General features: G+C 35.7%; 3 protein-coding genes and 1 non-coding gene across 5 annotated transcripts; 1 reads left to right on the plus strand and 3 right to left on the minus strand.

The window, feature by feature from the left end:
• Nucleotides 1–5,499: 5,499 nt before the first annotated feature.
• PLL1 (poltergeist like 1) lies at nucleotides 5,500–12,429 on the plus strand. Of its 2 annotated transcripts, XM_021442527.2 has the most exons (4): nucleotides 5,659–7,821; nucleotides 10,710–10,823; nucleotides 11,222–11,486; nucleotides 11,707–12,429. In XM_021442527.2, the coding sequence occupies exons 1-4, from the start codon at nucleotides 5,965–5,967 to the stop codon at nucleotides 11,829–11,831; spliced, it is 2,361 nt and encodes a 786-aa protein (XP_021298202.1). In that variant the 5' UTR covers nucleotides 5,659–5,964; the 3' UTR covers nucleotides 11,832–12,429. The 2 variants fall into 2 exon arrangements, with proteins under 2 accessions (XP_021298213.1, XP_021298202.1); XM_021442538.2 differs by lacking the exons at nucleotides 10,710–10,823; nucleotides 11,222–11,486; nucleotides 11,707–12,429 and adding an exon at nucleotides 7,950–8,849 and having other exon boundaries at nucleotides 5,500–7,821.
• Nucleotides 12,149–15,067, minus strand: LOC110427126 (pentatricopeptide (PPR) repeat-containing protein). Its single transcript, XM_021442551.2, has 2 exons — nucleotides 12,575–15,067; nucleotides 12,149–12,488 (listed from the first exon to the last, which is right to left on the minus strand). Exon 1 carries the CDS (start codon nucleotides 14,839–14,841, stop codon nucleotides 12,706–12,708), a length of 2,136 nt encoding a protein of 711 aa, XP_021298226.1. The 5' UTR covers nucleotides 14,842–15,067; the 3' UTR covers nucleotides 12,149–12,488; nucleotides 12,575–12,705.
• A 147-nt stretch (nucleotides 15,068–15,214) lies between these two features.
• LOC149527718 (U6atac minor spliceosomal RNA) lies at nucleotides 15,215–15,345 on the minus strand. Its single transcript, XR_016352303.1, has one exon. It is a non-coding gene; the product is annotated as a U6atac minor spliceosomal RNA (small nuclear RNA).
• Nucleotides 15,346–15,507: 162 nt separating this feature from the next.
• ABCI7 (non-intrinsic ABC protein 6) lies at nucleotides 15,508–18,509 on the minus strand. Its single transcript, XM_021442562.2, has 3 exons — nucleotides 17,603–18,509; nucleotides 16,372–16,631; nucleotides 15,508–16,018 (listed from the first exon to the last, which is right to left on the minus strand). The coding sequence occupies exons 1-3, from the start codon at nucleotides 18,488–18,490 to the stop codon at nucleotides 15,700–15,702; spliced, it is 1,467 nt and encodes a 488-aa protein (XP_021298237.1). The 5' UTR covers nucleotides 18,491–18,509; the 3' UTR covers nucleotides 15,508–15,699.
• Between the last annotated feature and the right edge of the window lie 5,326 nt (nucleotides 18,510–23,835).

Consider the following 23,835-nt stretch of genomic DNA (forward strand, 5'->3'; position numbering starts at 1 on the left):
TCAAAATAAAGAGTCCTGCTTAAACTAAATTACTATTTAATTAATAAATGGTGCTGCTGTAATTAAATATTCTCTTTACTTTCTTTTTTCACAGGTTGATGCTTCGTTATATAGACTAGATACCAAGTCATCAATTTAACATTTGAATGAAATAGAGATTGAATAATCTCTAAAAGAAAATAATTATTCCACTATAATATCTCTTAATGAATAGAATTCCTAAAAATTTTTGGAATAAAACTCAAGAACTTCAACATAAAAGCTGGATACATGACTTTGATCATCTCATTTTGTTTTGACTTAAATAACAAAAAAATAAAACACCATGAATTATATAATAGTATACAATGGAGTTTTTTTTTTTATATATTAAAACAATCTTTATCATTTGATTTGCATAAAAAATTATTCTTTTATTGTATCCAAGTAACTTTTAAACTATAACTAAAAACAAATGATAATTAAACTCAACCGTAATTAATATTTTCAATTCATAAAGCATAATAATGTGATCATGTGATAATTTAAAAAGATTTTTTTATCATTTTCTCCTTTTCACACCTATCATATGTCATATTACATGGTTATGATATCAAAGCCACTTTGCCTATCACATGGACAAAAAAATCAATTGACATTAAATCTAATGTTTTTTAATTTTTTGCTAGGAATTAAAAGTTTGTGCGAAAATAATAAGTTGACATAATCTAGAGAATTAATTTTTTATTATTTAAAACTTTTATTTATTGTGTACATATATTTATTTAATTTTGTGTTAGAACATATATTTGTATTAAAATTTAGATGAGTTGTTAATGAAGCGTCACGATATGAGATTGCGATTTGGAGGATCCGAACTTAATAATCTTGTATAGTCTATTATTGCAATGAATGAAAAGAAGGTGACATTGCTTTAAGCTCAAATAAAATTAAAATAAATAAAGAAAAACATTGATTGGTGCATGATAGGAGTCGTAGTGAAAATGGGAAAAGGATGCTCCGAAAGAAAACAAAGGGAGAGAAAAAGGGCATTAGAAGACCGCTGCTGAGTGTCTACATCAGGCAACTAAACAATTCAAATGCGAGAAAAAGACCACAACTTGCCTATTTATTCGCCTTAACAAGACAAATTTATGTTTGTCCAAAGGGAGCGCGCCAACCCCTTACCTTTTTCCCACAAATAATTCAACCATATTATAAAAAAAAAACAGAAATAATTTTTTATTTGAATTTAAGTTTGATGATGCATTGTCGATATATGATTTAATTTTATGTATTAATTGAGAATAAAACATTATTAAAAGTTAAAAATTTTTAAAAAAATATTCATTATTTTAATTTTTTAAAATTTTATTTTTATACATTTATGAGATACTTCGGTGGTATTTTACATGATGATGCATTGAATATAATTTTTTTAAAATATCTTAAAATGAGTTGAACTCAAAAAATAGAAAAAACATATGATCATTAGCTCAAAATTCAACGTTATGAATTTCTTGTAGATTTTCATCATATTCAATCATTGACTCATAATGAAATATAAAAATTTGTACATTATTGTATTAAAAATTATATAACATAGTTAAACTCGTACGAATGACTTAACTATAAGCAGCACTTGTTTAATTACTTAAATAAATATAAAACCTATATATATATATATATGAAAAAATATTTAAATGAATTAGTACATTTAAAGTAAAAATAATTTGTACGAGCTGAGACAAAATAAAAAAAAAAACGGATGTTGATAAAAGCTGAAAAAGGTTATCCGACAAAGATGACATCAGATCAAAGGTCGAGTAACTTGTGTGGACCCCACATATCGGGGACTCTGTCTTTGGTCGTTGACCAACTGATTCATCATGGACCCCACTCGGGGCCCCCGTAATCCCTAAATCTCACCATCTCCGCCGCGTTCAATTTATTTTTAGTCGTTGGCTTGTGTGTACGAAAACAAAGAAGAATTGAAGGCCAATTTAAACAAAAGAATGTCTTTTTCCTTTTTATGTAATGGCGGAAGGTCTAATATATTTGCCAACTATGCTAAGTTAAACCAATTAATTAATTCAAAAACTTAAAAAAAATAAATCAATTAGTTTAACAATTACAACTATAAATCAAATTTATTAACGTTTTAAGAATAAATGTAACAATTACAACTATAAATCAAATTTATTAACGTTTTAAGAATAAATGTAACGTTTGAATTCATAGTGAGCTATACGATAAAATAAAACAAAATTTTTTAAAATTTTATTTAAATTTAAGGTTTTTTGTCCGGATTCAATTATATGATATAGTAAAAGAGATCTTATTCTTTTTTATTTTATTTCTTAACAAAATGAATGTCATAACTCAAATTTAAAATTTTTTATCCAAACCCAACAATTCATTGTATAAAAAAGAATGGTCATTCTAGTTATTCCAAATGATGTTACAAACATAATGAAAGATGTATTAATATGGATTAATGAATGAGATTTAAAAGGTCAAATTATACAATTAATTTTTATATTTTATTAAAATAGTAAATTTAATCTTTATATAATAATTGTAAAATTAAATCGTATGCTTTTTAAATTTTATAATGTCAGTGTAATGTTTTAAAAATTTTTAATTATCTATACTAATATAATGTTTGGTTGTGTTGATATGATACTTTCTTATTGATTTCATATTGAATTTAATAATATAACAATGATAATATAGTATTTCACAAATGATGTAATAGTAGTGTTGATATAACGTAATTAAATATTAATATGATTTTTATAAGCGTGGATATGAAATTATCTAATGCGAGTTAATGATTTTAAATAATATTAAAAAAATAAACAAATCAAAATTACAAATAAGTTTTTAAAATTTAAAAAAAGAGTATTGTGAAATAAAAAAATAATTAAATTTCTACCATTTATAATTTAAAGAAGTTGAAGAGTGTTGTTAAATAGATAAAAATATATTTATACAAAATTTAATGATGACATGATATTTTTAGATACTTATTCATTAATAGATCATCCTAATATATTTTTAGATAATTATTTATGTGAAATTTAATTAAATAAAATACCAACCCAAATTTTCAACTAAAATGCTTGAAAAAAGAAAAAAAAAACAAACATTGAAATCTACCAACAATCAACATCATTGCTGCCAAACCATTTATCCATAGCAATGATCTAAGGGTTTTTAAAAAAAAGTATCTAAATAAATCTCCACATTTAAGAAAAACAAAGAAAAAGAAAACCATAGAAGTTACAACTTTTTTGGGTAAGCCAACTTTACATATATTCTCCTCCACATTAATGATATCTCTTTATCAAACTCATTCTAATCCATATTCAAATCATTCATTGACCCTTTGCCAAAGAATCAAAAGCAAAATTTGGAAACAGAATATTTGGTACGTATTCCCTAAATTAAAATCTTTTAAGAAAACTATGGATTTTAGGGAGAGAGAAAGAGAATGTGGGCATTCACACGTATCATGTGATATTACATGCGCTTTTGTCGTTTTGCTCCATAAAATTCTCAAAACCAACAAACTCTTTGACTTTCAGCTTATAAACAATCAATGAGAGAGAAAAACCATTGGGAGTTTCCCGCCTTCACATGCTAAATTCCTTTCCTTTTCTCTTTCATCTCTCTCTCTACAGTTCTGGTCTAAATATGGGATAAACTCGAATTATATTCGGTCGTTACAGATATTAAACTCGTAATTATATTTAATAAAATTATCAAAATATATTAAATCGAAAGATAATTTATTTATTCATATTTAAGAGTTTTTTTTTCATTTTATTAAAAAAATTAATAATTTAACTCTTTATAAAAAATAAAAATTATCCACAAAACTTTAATTGAAAAAAAAAGCTGCAAAATACTGTATTAAAAAATTAAAACCATATTTAATTTAAATTATCTTTAATTATGTACTTGTGAAAAAAATATTATTTGTTTGTTTTATTTTTCTTTATAATTAATGGAAGTGGGGTTTTTTTTTTTGACTAAAGTGTGCAAAGCTCACTGTGCGACTTTCAAAGACAAACATAAATTTTTAATTGTATATTTATTTAATTAAATAAAAATTAGGAAAAAAAGCTGTAAATTAAAATAAGTTTTTTTTTTTTTGTAAAAGTTTGGATTACGACAAACAAATACTGAGGGGGAATTCGTGCCGTTTGACTAATCAGACAGAGTCATGCAAAAGACGCGAATAAATTTTTTCTCTCTCTCTCTGTCTTGGTGGGATCGAAAGAATCAGGGCCGTCCACTATTATCTCGGTTAAGAGTCTGATATTGTGATACTTGGCCGGGTGACGTGGCGGAATACGAAGGCATGAAAGATACCCGACCAGGATCCATCGGGGGCAGTCATTGCTTCTGGGTTTTGGGCCTTATTTTTAGGTCAAACCCGCCCTTTACTTACTCCAAGGATTTCTGGCCCGTAATTATATGACGTAAATGCCCTTATTTTCCGTACTTTTTTCTTTTTTATGGATTTGTTTACATTTTGTTTGTTAGGAGAAAAATTATTTTATAACATCAAATATTTGACTTAACGGTTAGTCTCTGATATCTTTGAGATTTTACAGGATGAATTGCTTTTATATATGTCAAAATGCATAGTTAAACTCTCAATGAACTTTTCCTTAATAAAACAAAATTTGTAATTATGATGACATCATGTCAAAGTCTAGTAAGAACTATTAATGAGACAAATAAATTTGTTCAAATCACTTGGTTTATTTGAAAAGTGTTTTCTTTTCTTTCATCCTAGACAAGACAAAATGAAATAAAAATAATATCAGTATGCATTTAATAGTTATTAAAATGAGGTATCTATTTGTTTGAATTTATTAAATTTGGCAATGTAAAATATTAAATGTTAAATCCAAAAGCAAGAGTCTTTTTCTACACTAGTTTAATTTCTATGAAAGCTAAAAAAAGACTTTTAAAATTTACAAATAACTTTATTTATTTGAAACCGTTTGTACATTTACCTAAACCACGACAAAAAATGTTAATTATATTGACAAGTTCCAAACAGTTTTTTATCAAAATTTGTTGGCAAAACAAAAAGACCGCAAAATATGTTTTATATGGGTGAATTGTAAAAGTTAAAATCGTAAAAAAAATAATAAAAGCATTAAAAAGGGCAAGATGGTCAATTGATATCAAATTTCGGTAAAAGAAAAGAGAAAAAACAGCTGCTTCTGGCTTGGGCGGTTGGGCCTAAGGTTGAATGGGAGGGTCAGTGCCCTATTTGACCAAACAACGAAACGGACAAAAGCACCCCTAAAATGACAACCCTTTCACTCCCGCATTTGACCCTACCACTTTCTTTAAAGCCATTCCCCCTTAAGGACTCCCTCGTCATTTTAATTCTAGCCCCAGCCCCAGAAACCGGCAAACCGCCAAAACTAAACCAAAAAATATGAAAAAGCCTCGTCAGTGGACCCCACTTTCCCACCTGGCAATCTATGTGGACCTTCTATTTTCCCTTCTGGCATCAAATTTGGACCCCTCGCCTCCCTTCACGCATTTGGCGATCGCCACGTGTAACCGTCAGGCCAGAGCCAGCAAACAACTGCTCAGAATTTAAAAAAAAAAAGAAAAAGAAATTTCAAACTTGAAAAGCGAAAAAAACCCAAAGTCCACTCAGCTAATTTAAAAAAGAAAAAAAAACAAAAAGCAAAAATACAAAAAACATTTTCTCTGTTTTGCTTTCTCTTTCTCTTTCTCTCTGCAAGCAAGAGAAGAGCAGCAGCAGCAGCGAAGCAGCAGAAGCCAGAAACAGCAGCAGCAGCAGCAGCAACTCTCTTTTGTTTATTCTTTTCTTTTGTTTTTCATTTTTTTAGAAACTCTGTTTTTTCTTTTTCTCTGCTTCCTTGGAAATAAAGTTTTTTTTTTTATCTTAAAGGGTGGGGAGGGGAGTGAAATGAATCAAATGTGATGGGAAGTGGAGTTTCCACGCTCTGCCCTTGCTTTAATCCGGTGACTAGCCGGTCGAACCGGCAGCCGGACAATCAACCGGACTTGATCTTCGCTTCATCGGAGCCGTTGGATGAAACCCTAGGCCACTCCTTTTGTTACGTTCGATCTTCCAATCGTTTCCTCTCTCCGACTCCTTCCGATCGTTTCGTTTCTCCTTCGCACTCTCTACGTTTTTCTCCGTCGCACGACCCGAAAACCCGAACCGGGCCCGAAACTTTGTTCAAAGCGATATCCGGAGCCTCCGTGAGTGCTAATACGTCGACTCCTAGAACTGTTCTCCAACTGGACAATATTTACGACGATGCCACTGAGAATACCCTTGGTTACGGCGTCAAGAGCAGTATCGTTAGCGGGAATGGCTTCGAGAGCACGTCTTCGTTTAGTGCCTTGCCGCTGCAGCCGGTGCCACGTGGCGGAGCTCATGACCCGATGGAGCGGGGCGGGTTCTTTATGTCAGGTCCGTTAGAGCGCGGGGCTGTGTCTGGTCCACTGGAGGCCAACCCGGGTCCCGAAGGGAGAGTACATTTCTCGGCACCGTTGGGTGGCATTTATGTGAAAAAGAAGAGGAAGAAAGGCATTACGGGTATTTTGAGAAATTTCTCCGAGAAGAAACGGCCGTGGGTGGTTCCGGTGTTGAATTTCGTCGGAAGAAGGGAGAATTCCGAGGAGGCGGAGGCGGCGGCAGTGGTGGAGGGGAAGGCCGAGGGGGATGTGCAGTGGGCGTTGGGGAAGGCCGGGGAGGATCGGGTCCACGTCGTTGTTTCGGAGGAGCAAGGGTGGTTGTTCGTTGGGATTTACGACGGGTTTAATGGGCCGGATGCACCCGAATTCTTAATGGGTAATCTTTATCGAGCTGTTTTCCATGAACTCCATGGTCTTTTTTGGGAACTTGATGAAGAAACTGAAAATGAAGCTGAAAATAAAACGAACGCACCTGACTTAATAATTGCTACAGATAGTTCAAATAAAACTGATACTGAAGCTGAGAATCAGCAGAAGTCTGTTGAGGAGGTTAAGAGTGCGGGGGAGGGTTTAATTGGGGAGAATGAATCGAGTGGAGTGATACAAGAGAGAACGAGGAGGGTAACGTTTGAATCAGAGGGGACTGAGATTAGGAGGAGGAGGTTGTGGGAGTTTCTAGCTGAGGATGATCCAGAAGATGGGTTGGATCTTTCAGGGTCTGATAGGTTTGCATTTTCCGTGGATGATGCAATTAGTGTAAGTAAAGAAGGGACTGCGGTGAGTAGGAGGTGGTTGTTATTATCAAAATTGAAGCAGGGGTTGTCAAAGCATAGAGAGGGGTCAGGGAGTTTGTTGTTTCCATGGAGGTTTGGGTTGGAAGAGAAGGAGAAGGTTGAGGAGGTAGATAATAGAGTGGAGGAGAGGGTTCAAAAGACTGGGAGGAGAAGGAAAGAAGGTCCGGTTGATCATGAATTGGTTTTAAGGGCGTTGTCGAGGGCTCTGGAAGTGACTGAGCTAGCATATTTGGATATGACAGATAAGGTGCTTGGGACGAATCCAGAGCTTGCGTTGATGGGTTCGTGTTTGTTGGTGGTTTTGATGAGGGATGAAGATGTGTACGTGATGAATGTGGGGGATAGTAGGGCAATTGTTGCGCAGTCTGAACTGGAGGAAGTTGGTTCCAGTATGGAGGGAAGAAAGCGAGAGGAAAATGGATCAAGCATGGAGGGCATAGTGGAGGAGACATTGGCAGTTGGTGAAAAGGCAATTAAGCCAGTGAGCGAGGCTTCTCCTCTGCCCATGAGATTGACTGCATTGCAGCTGTCAACTGATCATAGCACTAGCATTGAAGAAGTAAGTTCTGAATATTGAAAAACTGTGTTCACTTTCATGTTTTCTGCCTTTATCTTTGAGTGTTGAAAATCTTTATTACATCCTTAATTAATATCAATTATGTGGCTTGACAAATTTCTCTGCTTCAGACTGGCAGGCTACATCTTTTGGGTTGCTTAGGTTTGGATTTTATATGTCTTCAGTTCTGCTTTAAGGCTGATTCCTGTCTTGGATAATTAGGAAAATAGTGGTTTTGACAACTCTTATTACGACTCCTGGATTGCTAAGTTGTATTTTTTTATGTAAGAGCTTCAGCAAAATTCTAAGTGAACTAAGAGGAATGTCTTGTGGATATGGTTGTACTTTTGGGCACGCTATTGATTTCTTGTGAACATAATTTTATCAGGTTTCCATTGTTTACCACTTTAGCCAGATAGTTCCATCACCTCAGTTATGCCTTGAGCTACTTTATTTTTGCTATTGCTTACACATTTTAAGTTTTTCAAATTATACTTTTACTCTCTTATGATTTTGATCTGCTAGGAAAGAGAATTTAGAGAGTCTACTGTTAAGCAGATGGGTTTCTTACTCTGGAATGGCCTGTGCAATATCAGTGTGCTTCAAGATGAGTTTGGAGAGGAGTCTTATAGATGAATTCATGCAGATCATTTTGTAAAAGCATCTCTTATGTGGTCCTTGAGACAATACCTTAGCCATCACCATTTTTTTCCTGGAAATGGCTCTAGCTAAGGGATAGTAGATCTCAGACAAGCCTGTTTAAGTCTTGTATAAGTCATTTATATTGTTTTTTACTTATAATTGCATATTTAAACTGTTTAGCTTAGCCACAATTTGTAGTGTGCTAGTGAAATGGTGTGCCATGCGCCCAATCCTCTTTGATGTACCTCAAAATATGTGTTCGAGGTGCCTGGAAATTTCAGGAAGCTTCCTTTTCCAGGTTACTTCCTGGCATCTTGTTATTGGTCTCTATCATTTTACCTCTTATAAGAGAACATGGTTGATACATGGAAACTTCCTTGCAAGTTTTTGTTCTTATCTCCTAGCTAGTTGCTCTGAGGATAAATTTTCTTCCTAATGGGTATACATTTTCTGTTCTTTTATACAGGAGCTAGGTGATGGTTTTCTGTTGATTGCCTGATTGAGTCAAATTATTTACTTTATGAGATCTTGCAAGTATATATACTAAGTTACACAGTTTTATCTCCTTCCCCGTAGTTTTAATTCCTTTAGAGGGCTGTCTTGCAAGGTTGTATTGTTTAATTATCTTTTTTTTTTTTTAATGTGGACATTTGTCCTTGACTTGGAAGTGATTTGTAAAATTACTTTTGCACATTGTAATCTAATTTTTCTGCAATAGGTTTGCATATGCAACCCCTTGTTACTGGATTTACACTTCTCCTGGTTCTTTTTGGATTTGAGGGTAGTCAAATAAGTCGGAAAGTTGGGTATGAAACAGTTTAGAAAAGGCCTCGAATCTCTCTGGTGAAGATTTTGAAATTGAAAATGATTGAGATTAACTCTGCATTTTATTTAGGAGAATAAACTACAAATTTCTATAATTTAGAGGATATCTGATCACAATTTCAACAAGTAGGTGGAGTTGGATAAGGAGATGGATCTATGTCTTCTAGGATCTTAAGGAAGTTGATGAACATTAAATCGTTGGAACACCCAATTTTGTGAATGCCAGTTTTGTGCACAGGGAAAGTTCATTGATATCGCTGGCAAACCACTTGGTTTTGAAGAAAATTGTTTCAACTTGATGGTATTAGTAAGTGGCAGTAGCTTTGCTCGTATGGACTAAGGTAATCATGTAGGGTAGAGTTGCTTATGCCTGAGATGAGTTGGATCTTCAGGAACAGATTATAGGGGCAGTGTTATGGTGTCCAACAACTTGTTGCACGTTTGTGTTTGTAAATATATCAGAAAATTGGTTGGTATTCCAAAAATTGTTCACCAGGTTAAGTTATCGTGGTTGAACCCTGAGTTACAAGAAGGCAAACAAAATTATAAGGATATTCTGAAAAACTGGTGTTTGATAGACTGAAATAAAATTTGGCATTTGATGAAACACTAGATTCATCTGCTATCTTTTGTCATCCCTTTTTCGTTTTTAACAGGATACAATCAACTAGGTAAGTTTAGATTGCCATGCTCAGATCTTGTCTCTTTATGCTTTTAATGCTGACATGGGTGCTTTGGGGTAAATGGATTTGTTTTTTGGGTGGATGATACTAATTCAGACAAATGGACTCCTCAGCTCTTAAAGCTTTAAGAAAAACCTGATTATTTACCCTTCTGTGCTTTATGTTTGGAGTTATTCTGCAGCTAGAAGAATTCTGGTCTTTTTATACATTTTATTTGGAGCAGCTTTGGTCTCACCTTTGTATGTAGTCATTGATCTGGAATATTAGGATAATAAGGAACACTCCAACTTGACAGTTGTTAATAGTGCATGATATGGTGCATTTGGAATGACTGAAGTAGTGAGATTCCTGGATGTGATCTCCTTGTGCAACCTAAAATGGTTTTCTTTAGATCATTATTTCATGGATTACCAGGGTCAATGATTTGGCTCTTGCATATACCTCTTTCCCTGCTCTTTCTCAAAATTTGGATCCTTTACACGCTTAATATTGGATTTTAGTGAGTTTAGGTTGAAGGGGGTCTACTCTTGTATCAAGCACATCTACTATGGTAATATTGCCTTGGATGTCCTCAACTAATGATGAATGATAATATTGCCTACAGAGTCAGCAAAAGTACATAAAATTGCAGCTTTTTTGGTGATTGTTGTTTCAGACATAGAAAGATTCTCAGTTGAAACTGTATATAGTCCTCCTAATTTATACGTTGCTTTTGCTGAATCTCACTTTTGATTTGTATAGGAAGTCATAAGAATAAAGAATGAGCATCCAGATGACAGCCTCTGCATTGTCAATGACAGAGTGAAAGGTCGACTTAAAGTAACTAGAGCATTTGGTGCAGGATTTCTGAAAAAGGTTCTTTCACATTTCTTTTCACTATTGAAGTCTTAAATACTATCTATGATAGATTGTGTTCAATAAGGCATTGCATGGAGTGGCTTATGAATTATTTACTATGAACAGGATATAAAGGAAATTCTTAAGGTTAAGAAGAGTACAAATTTTACTTGTCTTTTCTCTGGGGAAAAAATAATTTAGTTTCAGATGAAAGAATATTTCAGTCATCCACATTTTAATGTGATTGTCTTCCAATGTCACAAATAACAAACTATGCATGCCTCTTTTTGGGATGAGGGAGGGGGCTTTGGAGCAAGGAGGAAAAGGGCATTCACTCATGTAATATTATGCTAAAAACTTAATATATTTAAGAATATAACCTGCTTATGCCATAACATGATGTTCACATTTTGCAGCCCAAGTTGAATGATGCATTGTTGGAGATGTTTCGAAATGAGTACATTGGTACTGCACCATATATATCCTGCTCACCTTCTATTTGTCACCATAGACTTTGCCCAAGGGATCAATTTTTAATCCTCTCTTCTGATGGATTATATCAGTATCTGAGCAATCAGGAAGTGGTTTCTCTTGTTGAGAGTTTTATGGAGAAGTTTCCAGATGGAGACCCTGCACAACACTTGATAGAGGAGCTTCTTTTCCGTGCAGCCAAGAAAGCTGGTAAACATCGTTTCTATAATTTTCTTCGTATTTCTACAACCTTGTGTATAATGTTGGTGGATTGCCACATGTGGATGAATTTTCGCAAACACTTATTTTTCTTTATACTTAACAACTATAAATGATGCTTGGCACAAAAGATAGATTCATCACACTTTATTTCTGTTTGTCTGACATGTTGGTCCGGGGTTGAATTTTATCTTGGCTTGGATTTCTGCAGGCATGGATTTCCATGAATTGCTGGACATCCCGCAAGGAGATCGAAGAAAGTACCATGATGATGTTACTGTCATGGTGATATCGCTGGAGGGCAGAATTTGGAAGTCGTCAGGAAAGTACCTATGAAACTCTTCACATGCTGGGCTGACACCAAGCAATTTCCTTACACAAGAAACTCAGATCCCAGAAGTTTAAATTCTTCGCGAAGCGCTTGGGAAAAGTGGGTGCTGGCACATTTTTCGTGGGTCTGAAAGGGGTTATTTTGGTCATACATCATAAGCTTACACAGTTAATAGCAGGAAGTCCAGATGATACTAGCGAAGACTAATGTTAGGTAGTCATCAGGAGTTGAGTAGATGCCTGAAATATTTGTTTCAGGATAAAATTAAGCGAAGATCTGCAGATGGCGTCACCAGGAAATGCTCTTTAGGGACAGAAAAGAAAGAGATAATTTTTTTTCGCATTTTCCTTATTTTTCCTTTAAAGACATTTTCTTCCTTGGAGGATTTTGCATAGGCGGAGGCACTTTCAATTCTAGATGCCTTCTTCTTCTTCTCTCTCTTTTAGAGCCAAAAAGACTAAAAAAGAAATTAGTGTCTGTAATTTGGTGGGGGGATACAAATATTAGACATAGTTACTGAAGTTGAGCATTTCCTCGTCCAACGTGAGCATCTGTAATTTTGGAGGTGGATTTCGACCAATGCGGTTCACAATAGTTGGAATTTGTTCCCGGGTCCTTATTCTGAGTTCATCTTCTTGCTCCTGCAAACAATTCTTCCAGCCCTGGAGCACAATTATTATCTCCCTGGAAACCATATACCATTAACAACAAAGAAGATCCGTCTTAAAAAAAAAAGTTCAGGGCTTACTTTCTAGAATTCCTTCGATTGAAAGCAGATGCAGAACACAACTGGTTTTGCTGATAATCAGCTATCCTGTAAACTAATGTGACAAACAAGGGTATTTTGCATAAGAGTCCTGATTACAGACGATTAACCATTTATGCTGTAACAACGGGTGATGGAATCCTCGATTGCAGCCACAGCACTAAATCCTCCCTTGTTGCCACAAAGCAACCAGCTTTCTCCTCACTCTGCCTGAACGGTACTGCAAGTTTCTTCAAATGAGAAGCGAAGGCATTGGACAGTCCTTGAGAGAATTTATGGGTTCCAGTACCAGTTTGAGCTGAAAATAACTCTGGCAATGCTTCTTCACGCTTAACAATTTTGGCCAAAGTCCCCATCCACTCTTCAAGGGCAGTCTGTGCTGCCCCAACAGACAGCGAGCGGACATCCAGACTCCACTCATTCACAGTTTTGTTGTGTAAACCTGGGTACAACCCATATAGGGTTCCCAGATAGAGCAGTTCATGTGCTCTCTCATGGAGATTCTTACTTCGACATATATCGATCAAGCAATTACAGAATGGTCTTCTGGCATCATCTTTAGTGTCACTGATGATACCCTTGAACTCTTCTTTAACAGTGTCAAGACTGCTTTTCTCATCTTCAATCAATTTCACGAATGCAACTAACCGAGGATTAGCTTGCTGCAGGCAAGCGAGGACTTTATCCATATCCTCCCTCTTCTCACACAGTGACACAACAGACAACAGGCATCCACAGAGTCTATCATCTGGCTTGATCCCTTGTTCAACTGAGATAGAAAATACCCTCACCAACTCATCCATTCTTCTGGCCTTACCCAAGCACTGAATCAAACAAGTGCTTCCCATTACATTGAGCTCAACACTAACCTTGGACATCTCTTCGAACAACTCCATTGCCTTACCAACATTCCCCCCACTTCCATATATATTTAGCATTGCAGTGTAGCTCCAACCATCTGGCCTACAATGCTCTGATTGCTTCATATCCGCAAAAAGCTTCTCTGCCTCCTCAACTAAACCAATGTCTGCACACATGTTCAACAAAGTATTATACAAAATAAAATCCATCGGCCACTTTTTAGACTTCATTTCCTCCCATAATTCCAATGCATCTTTTGCCCACCTTGCCTTGCCATATATCTTGGCAAGGGCAGTTAAAGTCTTCTCATTTGGAGTTAAACCAGACTCAAGCAATTCCTCAAAGAGGTTTCTTGCTAACCCAGGCTTCCCTGCCTTGCCCATAGCCTCTAACAAAGTATTATAAACAACCAAATTAGGCTGCACACCGAGAGACTTCATTTCTTGCAAAACATACCGAATACCATCATAGTCTCCAGCCTCACCAAACATCTTTGCCAATACAGAGAATGCAATAGTGTCAGGTTTCCAGCCACTAGCTACCCCTCTCTCGTACAAATTAAGTACTTCCTCAACCTTACCCAATTTTGCATAAACATCTAAAATAGCAGAATAAGTGACTTCATCAGGCATCAAACCAGTTTTATACATTCTCTCAAACCACTCTACAGCCTTATCAAAGAGATAGCATCTTTTGGCACAGGTAATAATCGTTGAATATGTAATGTTATCAAGTGGAATCTCATTGCTTACCATTTCATTAGCAAGTTCCTCAATGAGCTCAAACTGCCTCCCAAACCTCAAAGACTTCATTGTGACATTGTAGAATATAGTTTCCATGGGAAACAAATTCTTGGTCTTTATCCAATTGAAGAAAAGGTGAGCCTTTTGCCATGGTTTCAAGTTGTTGAGTATCAAAAGTGCACTTTCTCTAGTGAGTTGCTGTGGAATTTCCTCAAGAACACTTAAGAAAGCATCCTCACTATTTTCACAATCATTCAGCTTCTTTGCAAAGAGTTTCAGCTCTCTGACTTTCGGATTGTATGCATAAGGAGAACGCGTTTGCCTTTGTAGTGAAAGCACAGATCTTTTAGGCTTGGTGGGATTAACCCATGTGGACTTTGGCTTCGACAAGAGACGAGCTTGGTCCTTTTTGGGAAGTGCGGCTGTGGAAAGAGGCTGGAGTTGCTCAGATAAAGATGGGTGTTTTTTGGGTGATACTGGTGGGTTTTTGGGAGGTTTTGAGGAAGACTTGGAGGAGTTACAAGAAATGATGAATTTTCTTCTGGGGTTTTGCTTTATTGTTTTGGCGATGAAAATGGGTCTTGTAGTATCAGATTGAGGGATAGCAAAATGGACATCGAGAGCAGTGGAGAGAGCAGCAGCCATGGGTAGGTGTTTCGAGTGAAAAAAAAAAAAAATCTGGTCAGGGCTGCCTTATGTATTTATGTTGGCAGTAGATATTTTGGTTTCCTTATCTGAATTCATTTAGGACGCTCCCCAACTCCCCAATAATTTTGATTAGGGAGAGAAATTACTCTATCTGGGTGAGTGCTACTGTAGGTGAAGGGTGGTTCTCATAACGCCAAATAAAAATGAATGGGTAAATGGGATTGACTCCCAACTCCTAAATAGTTTTGATTAGGGAGAGCGAGAAATTACTCTATCTGGGTGAGTGCTTCAGTGGGTGAAGGTATGTGGATGACGCCCAAAGAGATAAGAACAAAAAGATTGGGAAGATGAAGCCCAAAGAGAAAAATGGAGACAAATTGGGTAAGAGATCCACCGTTATGGTGGGTAGCCCTAACCGAATGTGTTGGTAACAGGGAAGCCCGAAAGCCGTTCCCGTCCCCGTGAGGGGAGATGCCAACCATCTCTCCTCCCTACGAACACGGACCGCCGACTCAGGAGTATTATTGTAGATTACACGGGCATTTCTTTCCTAAGATATGTGGGATTTGGGCAAATATCCCAGAATAAACGATACATAGAACCAATTAAAAATGTAAAAACAATAATCTTTTCTCAACAGCATAAGCAATCAAGCAGTTACAATGTTTTATTTGATAGTACGGGCTACTTTCCTCTCTGGAGCAGTGTAACCATAAGGTGTGCCCCAAAATCCACTCATTTCCAAACAAGAACAAAATTTGTTTGAATTTCAGTGATGATTATTTTGAAGATAGACAATGACAACAAATGCATAATTATCATAATTTGGATACATACACCATCAATTATCGTTCCTTATGAAGATCCTTTCCCTGTGGATTCGAGCAGTTCTTTAACATGATCTTTTGCTTGCTTTTGGACAAAAGCATAAGGCAGCCTGTCGATAACCTCAGCCCCAAAAGAAAAGACAAGAGCCTTTCTAGCGGTCTCCAAGTCAATCCCACGTGCTTGAAAGTAGAACAGTTGGCTGTCTTCGAGGTCACTTATTGCAGCTCCATGAGAGCACTTGACATCATCCGCAATAATTTGAAGATTGGGTTTGACATTTACAGTCGCGCGAGGCTCAAGAAGGAGGCTCCTTGTTAGTTGCCCTGCATCGGTCTGTTGTGCATATCTGCAAAAGATTAGAAGTGAATGAGATCATAGAAATGTAACATCCACGCTCTTATAGTAATCATGCATCAATTATAATTTATAACTATATAGCAACTACGTTGTTTTAGGCATTATCCTGAAGAAAACAAGGGCAAGAGATTTTCCAGGACACTAGGGTGAAGGGAAGAAAAAAAGGACTTGGAGGGGCGAGGGGGGAAGAAATAGAAATCCTTAAAACTTCAATTTTCAGCAACTCATTCTCTGATAATCCAAACACATTGAGACCCAACATTATCTTCTCCCATCCATATCAAATTATTTTCTGATAACCCTACAATGAGAATTATAGATAATGAAACACAACAGAGTTACCTGTTGACCTTTACATTCCCATCAAAAACAGCTTGCCCTGAAGAGTGAGCCACGATACATTTGTGAAGTTGTTGAGAATAGCCTCTCGGATGGTCCAAAATTATTCTACTATGTAGATCTTGGGTTTGATCACCAACAGACAAATGAAATGTTGTTAACTCAGTTACTGTATCGGAGCCCATTTGTTGAACATGGACATTATGCCTGCTCAATTTTCCACCAGTGCTTATCTCCACAAGCTCATAGGTACTAGTTGATTCCTACACATTGTCAGTAAGTTTATGAGAATATTGTTGCTCAGTAAGTAGCAAATGTATATTTAAATTCAATTTACATAACAGAAAACGAGGAGTTAGGAAATGATATTTGGGTGGCAGACTTCTTGACGACTAGGCCGAAGTCATTTGCAAAAGGATTGGATTGTAAACGATAATTGAGATGGGATTAGGGCCACAAGTGCTTGTCTATCAGGTTATAACTAGGTGTATATGATCCAAATGACCTTTCAAAGGATTTGATCAATCCTTTATCTATCTCTTACTAAATTTAGCATGGGATTCTCATCTCCTATTTCCCTTTCAATCTCACTCTCCATTTATACCTTAGCATTGACTCTTCATAAAAATGTAGGAAGTGTTGTTCACCTTTTCACGTGATATTTAAATCAATTTTTAGTTTATTCAAAGCGATAAATTGTATCATTAATTGATCCAAGCAAGTAACTCTTTGTCCATTGAAAGACACCATTCCATGCCATATGATTCAATGACACACTTTATTGAAGGGTTGACGAGGTTAGTGCAATGACTCAAATCTAAATCTCTACCCAAATATCGATCCCCCTCAACCCCCTGAGCCAAGTTTACCCTATTGAAGACATAAATTTCCTCCAAATTCTAGATTGACAAAGCGTAACAAAAATAAAGTCTTCACTCTTCAGGAAGCCCCTAAACCGAAAAAGGAAATTGACCAGATGGTTAGTCAATTTTCTAGAGATGCCTATAGGAGTCATGTAGACTTGAGTTTCCAAAGTTGTGTTCTACTGTGTTACTACCTTTTTGGTTGTTCTCTTAACAAAATTTTCATTTTTCACCCAAAAATACTTCCTCCCTAAAGATCAACTGACCACAGTACAAGCATATATACAGCTCATTCACTGAACTAACAACTTACACACAAACTTCACAAGCAGCCAATATATCAATTTAAGAAGCAATAACACGATAATTACCTGCCGGACGGAAGTCCACTTGATATGAGCAGCACTCAAAGACTGTCTCTGCACATAAGAATGCCTAACTTTTCCTCCTTCTCCAACCACCACCTCCAAAACTGAATTAGTCCAATAACATTCACTCCCTTCTTTACCAACAAATTCCTCAACTATCCCAACCTCCCCTCCTCTCTCAACCAACACAAACACTCTCGGATTCGAAACCGGCATCCTTTTAGACCCCTCATCACCTCCCTCAACTGAAATGTACTTCAAATAAATAGGATTCTCAACTCTACACCCTTCAGGTACATAAACAACCGTCACATCAGGTGCCCCCAATCCATTGACAGACCAAAACAAATCACCCCATTCAAAATCACCTAAAAATTCACATACCCTTTTAAGAATTCCCTCTGAAGATAACTTTAACAAGCTACCTACATAAACCCCATCAGGAAAATTTGATGAAACAAATGAAGAATCCACAAGAAACCCATCAACAAAATCAAAACGTTTAAACTGGGTATCGCTCGAAACATCCAAAAAAGCTAGGGATTCTGGTGGGCGACAAATTGGCTTTATATCAGAATTCTTGATAAAAGAAGTGTCTGTGAAGCGAAAAGACTCGTCTTTTCGAGATGGCCATTGGGTTGAAAGGAGGGTTTCCGAGGAATTGTCTCTAAGCTTTTGAAGCGGCAAAGAAGAGGAAGAAGGGAGAGAGTCTTCCAATGAGTCAGCTAATTGGAGAACATATTGGTCAGTAAAAGAAGCTTGTGGGGAAGTTGTAATTGTTTGGATTGAGAGTTTGGTTTTGTTTCTTTTGGGTTTGAGTTTGGGTTTTGAAGGCGTGAGTTTCGGAGTAAACTGAAGAAGATTTTGGTGAGTGAATGCTAAGGCAGCCATTGATGAGCGGCTGAGACCCGCTGCCTTTCAGACTAGAAAATTTGTATTTTTAGTTAAACCGACACAAAATAGGAAAATTAGAGTTTCGCCCCTTTTCCTATTGTAATTGCAGAATGTCCACAATTAGTTTTGATGAAATTGCAATTTTATTGGAGTTTCTCAACATCGAAGTCCTTGAATTATTATGCCAAGGTGTTTTTTCTACTTCAATTAAATTTAAAATAATAGATAAGATTCTTCTTATTTTTTAAAATTCTTCAACGAAAATTAATTAGATATTTTAAATTATTAATCAAACATAGATCTTAAATTGCTATAATTAACATACACACACAAGAAAGAGATAAAAATCAAACTAAGGATACATTATATGTATGTGTAAGTGATTTTTTATTAATATGTAGACGTTTTTAATTTTTGAAAATAAAATGATCATAAATTAATTCGAATATACCAATTTCAATGGGATGAGTGTTCACTGGATTTGAGAGTCGAGATTAGAAGACGTTGAGGTATACTTCCTTGATATGGGTAAAAGAAGCAATTAAGTAAAACTAAAGAATAATGATTAGGTTATCCTCTCATGAAGGAGATGAACAAGGGATAATAAATTTTTTTATTAAAAAACTCTAGCCTAAAAGTTGAATCCATTTAATTATTTGTGGGAAACGCAGAACACGAGCCTAAACCTGATGATGCTTGATGATTAGATTTTTAGCAAATAAACAAAATGGTAAGACTATTCATACTTCAAATCAAAAATCCTTCCCTCATATTTAAAATCTTCATCTTGTCTGCTTAGACCCATTCATATCTTGACCAGACGAATCTTGTCTGTAGACTGAGAAAACCCACCAAATTCTAAAAGCAAAACTCCTTGCTTTCAAACTCCTAATAGTTTGTTTAATATTGAAGTGGATGATTTAGTCTAACCATAGGGGATTTGGCCTGTCAGTCATTTCTGCTTTCATGTTGCAGCATGTCTGGTACATGAATCCTTAATTAGTCTCTTCTTTTCTTTTCTTTTTTTTTTAATTTTCCACCATCCCATGGTCATAGATATCTCTAAACACAACATTTGTGATAATTGTGAGAGAGATTGTACAATGTTTTAATTTTATAAGAGAGTCAAAAGTTGACTTGTTTTGTCTGATTTGCCTAAATGAGGAACAGTGTTTGGAGGTTGCTGCCTTTTCTGTTAATTTCCAAGTGACCAAATCATTAGGGTCCCATCCCCACAAAACCACTTTGATAGATGTGGCCAATCTGATTCCACATCACTGTCCCTTTGGCTCAGTGATCAGTGAGCCCATGCTAGGTTGGTTTACTGTTAACAGTGACCTTTTCCTTTTATCTTTTCCACGACTCAGATTTTCCCCAAGATCTCAATCCCCACTCCCATGGAGGAAAGCAACATGTCACATCCCCGTCCATTGAAGCATGATTGACTCGTCATTCATCAATCTTACCCTAAACCAATCCATTTAGGAAGGCTTAATTAGACCAAAACCATTTGCTCTTTTTTTTAGGTGGGAGCATTAAACACAACTCCCAACTCCCAACTCCCAACTTACAACTTAATCTCGATTAGTCATATGTTATATACACATGAAAAAAAAATACACATCGTATTTCACGTGCGATAATTTTAAACCATTAAATACATGCATACTTCTTTTTATAATTATAAAAATTTCATCAAATGATTATATTTAAATATCTTTTCAAATCTAAAATATGTAAAGAAAGTAAAAATACGTTCATTAATAAATGAAATTCTTATCATTTTTTTAAAAAAATAAAAAAAAAATGACCCTGCTCCGAAGCATTGATGTAGCGTTTCATCCTAGTCATATATTCGACACCCTAATAATGGGAACCGCAATCACGAAATGAATCAATGGAAGGTATGATGATTATTAATGAAATGAACACAGCATAGTTTTCATTTTGGAAAAAAGTCGTCCATTGCTGGCAATTGCAACCATTTTTGACCACTCTCGCCCACTCTTTTCCTCACAGACGAAGGCAGCACCACAGTTGAGCCGTTGATTTCCGAAGTGGCCTATGGCTGGCGAATTCGCCATGGGACAAAGGGGCCGAAAGCACAAGACAAAACAACGACAAGGATAAGGGCGAGTCTTCTATCTTTCCAATTCCCCACAAAAGGAAATCATTCTCTCCCTTACCGTGTTTTCCTTCTAATGTTTTTTTATACTTTTTTTCTGCAGTTGTCATTCACCAACAACTACACGACCATGACCATCGTTTCGTTTTGCTTTCCTTGGTTAATTCATTTCACACTTGACCTTGTTCCCAGGCTGATCAAATTCCACCTCAGCAATTAGACTTGAACAACAATTTCGCCTTTTTGGTCAATTTAGCATTTATGATTTATTGTTAATTTTCATATCAATTAAATTAAAAAACATTTTTAAAATTTAACTTATTATTAATTAATTTTAAATTATATATTTGTCTTAAAAATTTAACATCTATATACCCACAAGTTTTTGGCTCGCGGTTTTGCCACGAATAGTAGGGATTTACCCTTTTTTCTTCTCTTACTTTCAGAGTATTCCAAACTGGCGTTAAAAAAACCCCTTTCCGTGTGTATCTCGTAAAGCTTATTGTTTATTTCAACTTAGTGAAAAGTAGTTAAACTACCTGCCAAACCTATCTCTCTCTGTATTGTTCATATTTAAAGGCAAAAACATTGTGAAAAATTTGAGTAAAAATTGAAAAGAACATTACAAAATTATGCACTAACATTAATTTTACCATCTATATTTTGGAAATGCTACAATTTTGTACATAAACCTACCCTAGCTATCTTAAAACATAAATTTCTTCTATAAAGTGTTATAAAAAGATATCTATAATGTAGCATAGAATTATTTAAAAAGTTTAAATAAAACAAAAAGACTTAACATGCACTATAAGCCAAATAAAAGGTAAGGAAGCTCTTAAAGTTGATGTTGCAACTTATAGGCAAAAGCCAAAAAATAAAAAAAAAAGAGGGGGTGATTCCACTGTCTTTTTGGGGGCCATGAAGTGTGATTACAATTTGCAAATGACAAAACTTGCACTGTTTCCAGCCACTGCCCTCAATAGAAAACCCTCCCCGATTCCTAAAATAGGCATTAAGGCATAAGAAATAATTCTTCTTGTTTTAGTATATAGAAATTTTCCAATCATTGCCAACGTGAAGATAAAACAAAAAAGGGAAAATGATACATGATCAAGTACTGTGGGGCGGCTCCTCTCCACGGTTTCACCACCTTTCCTAGACTTAATTATGTGATGATGTAAACTGTAGATCGATGCAAGGATTTTATTCTTGAAAAATTTAGAAACACTCACCAATCATTGGACAGCATATAACCCTTGATCTAATCTTCAGATAAAATTGTGCTGTAATAACGTCGGATCCCATTACAGTATTAGCAACATTGAATGATTATCTTTGTATATGTTTGATGGAGTTGACGAAGTGAATATTCTTAGCTTGCAACTCCACTCTCCAGGGGTTCTGTATCGGTCATGATTGCAAGTAACAAAGTAACCTTTTTCTTGCCACCAAACTCGTAAAAGTAAAAGATTAACTTAATTCTTTGTCTTTTCCTTTTAAATGCATACCTCACTTCTTTTGTTTTTGGTCTTGAGGCCGAGGAGAAACAAAGTTAGTTCAAGTGTATAACAAGACAAATTGTCTAATCATATTAAAGGAAAAACAGAAGTACCAAGAAACATCTTGAATAGCCTAATATGATCATCCAGAGTTTAATTAGCGGGGTGAAAGGTTGTTTTCTTAGGGTGGTCAATTTTCATTGGACAGAAACAATACTAATGTTTTCAACAAGATTCGAGGGAAGAATTCATTAGCTTTAATTGCTTACAAATATGCTATTTTGCAGTTTTGAAGACAAGAATAAGATTTTTAAAGATTAAATCATAAAAGAATTAATATATAGATATATATCAATTAAAATTTCATTCTGTTAAATGAGATTTTTCACCCTTTTTTTTTATTTGAAAATTCTAATAATGCCACATGTTCTCCCCCTCCCCTTAAAATTTCTCTTAAAAAGAATCATAAAAATTGACATAAATCGATTAGCCAAGTACTGCTTCAAGTATGAAATCAGATTGGTCTTCTTTTCACCTTTTTCCTCCTCCAATGTGAAAAGCAAGAAGTCCCACTAACTAGCTCTTATATTAAACTATTTACATGGCCCGAAGATATACTTCACCATACAACTACTTGAGCCTTAAAGCAAGGCTTTAATAACTCTTTTCTCCCTTTTTACTAGTATACAAAGCAAGGAGTTCCCATCAACCACTTGCTTGGTTTCTTTGCTAAAACATTGAATTAGCCGGTCCCACTAAATGGGAAATAAGCTAGTGCCCATTTTTCACCTCTTAAAGGGCATTCAAAGGAGAATTGAGCTTCCACTAAGGTGTGTTTGGACATTCCCCAAATGTTGAAAAACTGGGTATCAACTTTTTTGGGAGGCTTTATTTCTTGAGGGGTGGGCTAGGCAGATGACATAATCATCTCTATAAAGAACGAAAAAGTGTTTTTGTCTGACTCAGGATGACATGGAAGGCGCTTAGACCAGTAGGGCGTGACCAAGAAACCCAAAATTCGCCCAATCACCATTGCCTCCTTCCCTCTAACAACTCTGCCGTGAACTTTCTCCCATTGTTTTTCTTTTTTCAATTCTTATGGCGGCATTCCTTCGCTAAGCACTTATGGGCATGCAAACAGTACAGGCACTCAACCGTTAAATCTTTTTTTTTTTGAATAGCAAAGGTATCAAGTTTATTCATAGTGCAGGGACATGAACCCCTCCTTCCTTACACATTAAAGCAGAAAACCTTGGTTCATATATCAGTCCATTTTATCTGATATATGTTTCCAAAAACCTCCTCAAAAGATCAAAGAAAAACATCTACTGTACACATCACCAATCCAAAAAAACAAAAGCAACCCCAAAGAAAGTCTCAATCAAAACAAAATCGAGGGTTAGCCATAGTTGAACCTCACTTCCACAATCAAGATTACAAAGGGAATTTAGTACCTTCTCAATATCTCACTTTGAAGATGGATGGCAGCTTTGGCAAGTGAATCGGCTTCTTGGTTAGCCTCTCTCGGTGAATATCTGATTTCCCATTCTGTACATAACTCCTTAAACCTTTCAATCTGATTCATCCAAAATCTTAATCTCCAAGGTGCACTCGCAGGATCTTTAATCCAAACCGTTAAATCTTTATGTTGTGAATAATACACTATGCCTCATAGAATTAAATCATTGTAAGAGAGTTTGATTCTAGTTTGAGAT

Source organism: Theobroma umbraticum, unplaced genomic scaffold, assembly GCF_002168275.2.
Source record: "Theobroma umbraticum cultivar Fairchild unplaced genomic scaffold, ASM216827v3 scaffold_30.0, whole genome shotgun sequence".
Taxonomy (NCBI): domain Eukaryota; kingdom Viridiplantae; phylum Streptophyta; class Magnoliopsida; order Malvales; family Malvaceae; genus Theobroma; species Theobroma umbraticum.